At 41.0% G+C, this 7306-nt stretch overlaps 1 protein-coding gene across 1 annotated transcript in view; it reads right to left on the bottom strand.

Moving 5' to 3' along the window:
• The window catches only part of PRKAR1A (protein kinase, cAMP-dependent, regulatory, type I, alpha), a 15053-nt gene that overhangs the window by 6845 nt on the left and 902 nt on the right, over nt 1–7306 (bottom strand). The window contains exons 2-4 of the mRNA XM_010012700.1: nt 5992–6167; nt 746–919; nt 36–127 (exon numbers count right to left, since the gene is read on the bottom strand). Coding sequence (XP_010011002.1) covers nt 36–127; nt 746–919; nt 5992–6165 — 440 coding nt within the window. The 5' untranslated portion in view covers nt 6166–6167. The remainder of the gene's footprint in view (nt 1–35; nt 128–745; nt 920–5991; nt 6168–7306) is intronic.

Raw genomic sequence — 7306 nt, 5'->3', positions numbered from 1 at the left:
GAACCTCTAAGACTACTTTAAGGACCTGTCCCTACCTTCTTTCATTATCATCAAGATGGGCAAACAGCACATTCTTCTCAATAGCTTTTGCCAAAGCAGCCATAGTCTTATAATCTTTTGGAATAACCTAGGACAGAATCAGGAAAAGTAACTGGTTAATTTATTCAAGGACACTTTCTTCATTCCTCAGGGTAAATAAACTATTTAAATTGCTACAAATCACTGGCTGTTTCTTTCAAGCACGACAGATCTAAACCCAAACACAATCAATGTTTACAGACAATTGGTGCAGGAGGTAAATCTGATCTTGTATTACTTTACACACCTGTAAAAGCATCATCCCATGCTAAGTTTGTAAGTTTTTCTGCAAGAGTACAAGTATCTGTTCAACTTGCTTTCCTACGAGTAGCAGCAAGTCTGCTATTAGGCTCAATGTAATGTTGTTGCAGCTGTGGAATAACTGGAAGCACTTTGTTTACATATATAATATACAAATATATGTACATCTAAATATATATAACTTCAAAGGGAACAGGTCTAAGTTATGCATAAATGGTTTACTTGCATGGCAGCTTATTCTAACCTCCAATTAAACAGCTAGACACAGGTCTGCTTTTTACAGTTATCAAAAGACTTAACAGGCTCCAAGAGCTCAGTGTTACTTCATACACTGGGTAGAAGGTGGTCTTTCATAAACTCTTGGACTGCAGATGCTATTTTTGGCAACATTTAAAAGTCAGAGCACCTTTCTAACATAAGATGCAGCATCCTCTTCTGTATAGACTTCTGCACTGATGGCCCCGCGCCGCCTTCGACCCTTAACCACAGGGTTCATAGGAGGAGGAGGAGAGATTTCATCCTCCCGCGAGTCTGAGCGAGAACCAGACTTCTGTTGATTCAACAACTGTTTTGTTTCCTCCTAAACAGGAAGGAAGACATGTTTGTGTCACATAATCCAGTACAGAAAAAGGTCATTATATATCACATTCCAAGTTAGCCTGCCAATGCAAGGGAGCTTCCTGTGTACTGTTAGTCCCACATTAAGGAAACAGGAGACTACAGCAACCAAGATCAAAGGCCTTTCAAAACAGGTGGTAGATATGCCTTTCATTCATAACATTCATATCACAATGGTGTTTACTTTAATAAGTCACATGAATAGTTTAATAAATTAAAAAGTATAAACAAGGTGATTCTGCTTTCCTCTAGTGTATTCAATGGGCAATGAAGACATCCTGCAAACGCTAAAGACCTTTTCCCACTTGTAAACCCATCAGCTCTCCCTTAGCTGCGAGATGTTGAGCCTTGTTTGATTAGAAAGACAGAAACCCATGCTACATGAGAAGCTTTTGAAACAAGGTCAAACCATGGACTAACTGGATACCCAACGACCAGCAGTTATTCTGGGAGAAAGAAATACGAACACTGCTTACAGAAGAGCTGGAGGAAGGATGCTGGAGGCCAAAGAGTAGAGTTCTTCCCACAAACCCCAGATTTGTCAACTTTGCACAATTCCTTATTTCCCTCAGTTACCTGTCATGCTGTGTTGTAGTGATATTATAGAAGACTCATGTACTTACAGTAAAATGAAGTCTAACTAGACACACAGACATCTGTGTACCAGAAGATTCACTTTAATCAACTACAATCAGATTAAAAACAAAACATAAAAGCCAACCTTGGAGCCAGAGCATTTGCATCACAGCAGCTCAAATTACTTTCCCAGCGTTAAGGAAACAGGATTCTGGGGACCTGCCTTAAAAGAACAAGGAGTCATCTGTTCTCTGGGAGCTCACAGCACTTTGGAAAGCTGGGATTGTCCCAGTGTCCTTGATGAAGCTGTCCTTGCCACATTGCTGCTTGGCTGCCACACTCCTCTCCGGAGGTGCACAGAGGCTATGTATAACAACAGTGCTTTGAGGAAAGGGACATCAGATAACCATTACAGTGAGTGTACATTTTACACCTCTTAGATAGCCAAAGAGCAAGCACTGATCCATCGAGTTTACATTTCACTTCCTGCTTTGTGCCCATTGAGAAAATAGTGCTACATTTCAAAAAGATGGGAGCAAAACATATTTAAAACCTTGTATCTACCTTCTGGTGTTAAAGAAACAAGTCTGAGATGAAGTTAAAAATAGCTGAAGTGGTTTTAAGTGTTCAGTTTAAACTGCCTCTACCAAGCAAGCCACACCACTAGCCACACTGTTCATTCACATACAGGCACTTAACCCATTAAAAAAACCTTGACACTTTAAATAAGTGAACACCAGCTGCTGTATTCTTTCCAGTACCACATAAAATGTAAAGTATTGAGATCCTGTGGCTTTCAGAGATAGCAGCACTTAGCAAGGGAGCTGTGTATCAAAAGAGTTCAACGAGAGACTCATCAGGTAACAGCCCACTCAAGGAACCTGCACTAACAGAAAGAACACAACTGGTAACTTCTGCCAGAGCTGAGATTTAACATTGCTATATTAAATAGAAGTATGTTATGGACAGAGAAACTAGTTACAGATGGGTAAGAGAATGTATTATCTTAAAATACACCAGCTATTCTAAGTAGACTACGTACACACTCATCAAGAGGAAGATTATCCCTAATGAGATAAATCTCCCTATATTCACATTGCACGTTGCAAGGCAACACTGTGCCATGGAGTAAACGACATACTAAAGTCTCATTGTTTTCATAGCAGTAGCTTTTAATGTATTTATCTGTTTAAAATAAACCTTTATGATACTAAACCACCACAAAAGCAGGGAAAAATAGCACTAGGACCTGAAAAAATAGCAGTAGTTGTTATCCTCAGTAACCCTCAAATTTAGCCAGTGGTTATAAGTGAGAAAATCTATTTGTTCTGGTTTAGAAGCTAAAAAGCTATGTTCAAATTAAACACATAATGGACAAAGGCATTCATTTTGCTCTGCACTGATCAGTATAACCATGACCAGGATGTCAAAAAGGTTGAGTACTAAAGTTAGCCTATTTATTACACCCAAGTCTTGATCCTGTTCTTTCAGCTGATGAAACAGTTCAAAGTTTTCAGTGTCAGTGACCACTAACTGTACATTTTTTCTTCCTGACAAGTAAGAAACAACTACTAGGTCAATTTAAATTATTACAAGTAAGAGATGTTAAAGTGTTGAAACTTCACATACTCATATTAGTCCATCAGATACTGAAGACCTTCCCAGTTCCAGAATGACGTTTTACACTGCATAGTCTGGTACCTGGTAATTGTCATCACACCAGAAACAGCCTCAACTTCTTCTGGTTAACTAGCATTTCATTCATATCAGCTCTCCGTGGATCCCAAAAAAACCCTAAACACTCAGAAAGTAAAAAGCAATGTTAAAAGCTCTGCCATAATTCACACTGCACTGTACATCCTTCCTGACTACCATGTTTGGCAGAAGAAACACTGAGGAAAACAGGAAAACACTCAGCCATGTATCTGTGGAGACAAAGTAGATAGTGGGGAGCAAGTACAGTGCCTAGATGACAGTCACACTTCATCACTCCAGCTTTCTACAAAGCCTGATATGCACCTAACTGCATTGCACAGAGTATTTCAAACATGCACTTACTCCAGTGAACAGCCATGTCCAACATCCAAAATCCATCTGGCAGGCTGTAATTATGATCTCTACATTAAATTTCCATAGCTCAAACTACAGAACACAGCCAAGCACAGCACTGGATGGCTATTAGCTTTTAGTATGCACTGGTGTTGCCCAGCAAAAAGAACAGAGGCCTTATTACATCACAAGCAGACAAAATAAAAACATTAATATAATCAACCTGCAGTAATGAGATTCATGTAGCAGCTTTCATAACTCAGCAGAAGACATCTGAATTCCTGTAGTAGCTACAATGGGCTCAGAGACAGTTCATTTTCATGTTTCCGAACATGAATTCAAAAGCGTGTTTAAATGTCTTCAATGTATTTTAGTAACATGACAGTGAATCAGCTCTGTGTGTGTGTGCTGTGGAAGAGATGACTTGTCAGGATAAGCAGAGAGAAAATAGCAACCTCGCCTAGGTTTCCTTCCAAATTCAATCTTAAATACCATATCTCAACCTCAACTTCATCCAGTCGAATAGATTCAGAAAGTAGATTGAAAAGTTGCTCTGCTCTATTAAAGATGCAGCAGACATTACTTCTAGAAGATGAAGCAGAATCCGTTTCAATCATTTTTGCTCTACCAGAGCTAAGCACTGGGTTAGAGGTGTTTAATAACAGCACTTAAAATCTGTGCTTTCCAGACACAGATGTCAGGAGTTTGCTAACGTAGCACGGGACGTCCACTGTTCCGGTACTTGATAGGTGTTGTGGTGCTGTGTTACCTGGTTAAACCAAAACCAATGTGTTTGACGGAATGGTGACACTACTTAGGGAAAGCTGTGGCAATTTTTGAATTCAAGAAGGCAAGAAAGATGCTATGGTTTCACCTGTAGCTATTGCTGCACCAGTGGGCACACATAACCCACGCCAACACAGCTCAGAATAAAAGACCCTGACCAAAACTGTAAGAGTAATTCAAGGGGAAACACATTATCTAACCAGTTTTATTTTCAGCTTCCCTGTGGGCTGACCAAGTACAGAGACAGCCTATTTGCACCAGAATAAAATCATCAAGTTATTCAACTCCAGAATACACATGATTAAGTTCAGAGTTAGACTTGTCCTGCGAAAAACAAATCCAGTTTCCTTTAATCTTAAATATTGCACGTTGACCATAAGACCACTACATAAAATCATCCAAATATTCCCATTTAATATGACAAGGTATGGACTGGTTTACAAGTTCCCTGAAGTGCAGTAGTGCAGTTTGCTTTGTAAAGTTTTCTATATTGACATTTGTGGTGATGTTTTAAAACAATTCATCTATCAGTACTTAGAAACTCAGAATCCAAGGTGGGGAAGGAGGCACGGTGACAGGCAGGGACAGTGGGTTCTTAACACCCTGATCACTACCTGATTTGCTGCTGGTTTCTCTCTGAAACTACACAAAAGAGAGTCAGACACATTACAGAGCCCTTGTTCACTTAAACAAAATGTTCCTCAAATACATGGTGAGCTCCTTTTCTAGGATCTACCTTGAACATTTCCATTAAAAGACAATTCCCACTATACATATTTATGCTCTCTAGTGTTGATTTCTTTCTTCTTTACACCAGCAATTGGAACTAACTAGAACTAAAAAAAGAATAAGATACAAGTACTGAAAGCAGCACCTGCAAATGACTGCTGTACTGAACGGAGTCATCATCTCTCACATTGGCCTTTAAATCCTCCCATTTTCAGAGCAGCTTCTTCTCCTGCCTGCTTAGGTATCAATATATAAAATGAACAGTTCAAAAGAACTTGAAATCACTGTTTCAAATACGAGCACCAAGATGAGAAAATGCTTTCCATTCCCAGCATCCCAGGATGCTTCCAACAACAACAAAAACACCAAGGAGACCTTGAGGACAAACGCAGGAGGAACAACAAAGCAAAACGCCAACACCAAACTCCCAAGAGAATCTCTCCTGGAGATTTGGAATGCAAATACTCCTGTTTGACTTCAGCTCGGGCTGGGTAGTGACCTCTGCGCTTACCTGAATTACGTAAACCATTGTCTCAATATAAGAAATCAAATGCCCATTGCAAGAGCCTAACCAAGGTCAAATGCCACAGTTGTCACCTAACTACAGCCACAATCGTGTACGCTATCTATTAGCTTCTGCAATTAAGCATTAGACTGGGATTACATCTGCATCCAAGTGGGTAAGTCTCCTTGTCGGCTTATGCTTTGTTATGACAGAAGTGCTTTTACACTGTGATTAACTGGCCTAAACTACTGGAAAATAGAATTTGTCTTCCCTAATTCAAACAGCCAATATGAACACTGATCAAGTCTGAAGCTCAGCCTCTAAATCACAGAGATGATGTGAAATGAGGTTGTTTCCCTCTCCTTCCACCCCTCGCTCTGTATTTTTACCTTCTCCAATCTTTCAAAGTATTCTCTGAGGAATCCCATGGGTCTTTCAGGTCTCACTGTGCACAACTGTACAATGCAATCCTTCAGGAGTTGCTGGATGTTGTGTTTTTGGACGTAAAGTTCACATTCCCGAAGACTACGCTCCTCCTCACTGCTGCTGCTAGAAGCTGCCATTGCTGGAGAGAAGAGAAAGAGAAGGTTAAATAACTAGAGGAAATACAGATGCTGCTGCCCAATACAGTCAGGCACATCATGCTGCCTGAAAGAAAGCTGTGTTATCTTACTGGTATCACACCGTAAAAATATCTTTATCTGCAAGACTAGCAACTAAGCTACACCATGGAAGTAACAGCCATGAACTTATTTAGTACCTGGAAAGGAATAAAAAAATCTGGATGTTCTCCAGCCACAGGCACAAAAGGAAAAGAATTTGATTGAGCTGGAAAAGCTTCTACAACTTGAGCCCTGTGAGTGCTCAAAGTCAGGGAAGCTTCCACTTGAACTTTCTGCTATTAAACCCAGTATTCCATAGGCTTGGAGGCTCGCTTCACACTGCTCTCTGGTCTGTATGGGGTCATGGGGATGATGGCCAGGAGAGAGGTGGGTGGGAGCTGGCAATCTGAGAGGCTGGTATGAAAAGTATTAGGAAGTGGTTGAAGCCAAATGCCAAGGCAGAGTCCACTAACGGAAGTTATGGAATTAGGAGTCCTAAAAGGTACTCTCCAGTTCAAACTGGTTCATGCTTCCTAAGTATCTCCATGGGTATACTGCAATCCCAAAACTATTTCTTCAGCTGTAAATAATCAAGAGCACATCTTTAAACACATCTCTTACGGTGCCAGGTTTTCAAAGGACTTTAAAATCATAGTGCCAGCTGTAACACTTGAAGTTCTTCAGCATGGTTCTTCCCCCCTTTCAGGTTTGTATTGGCTTTGAATGGCAAGGGGTTGGTAGCGGGGGGCTACTAGAAGCTTCCACTATGTCCAGTGGAGCCACACCAGCCAGCTTGAAGATGGACCTGCTGATGGCCAAGGTTGAGCCCATCGGCAACGCTGGTAGCACCTCTGGGATAATGTATTTAAGAACGGAGAAAAACTGGGCAAGAGCAACTGCAGCCGCAGAAAGGAGTGAGAGTATGTGAGAGGAAAGGAACAGCTCTGCAGACCTCAAGGCTGGTGAAGAAGGAGGGAGGAAGCGCTCCAGGCATCACAGCAGAAATTCCCCTGCAGCCCATGGTAAGGCAGGCTATGCTGTGGACCATGGAGGTCCATGGTGGAGCAGATATCCACCTGCAGCCCATGAAGGACCTCACGCT

This window comes from Nestor notabilis, unplaced genomic scaffold, assembly GCF_000696875.1.
Source record: "Nestor notabilis isolate BGI_N333 unplaced genomic scaffold, ASM69687v1 scaffold23104, whole genome shotgun sequence".
Taxonomy (NCBI): domain Eukaryota; kingdom Metazoa; phylum Chordata; class Aves; order Psittaciformes; family Psittacidae; genus Nestor; species Nestor notabilis.
The sequence above is the reverse complement of the archived record's forward strand: the minus strand, read 5'-3'. Positions and strand labels throughout refer to the sequence as shown.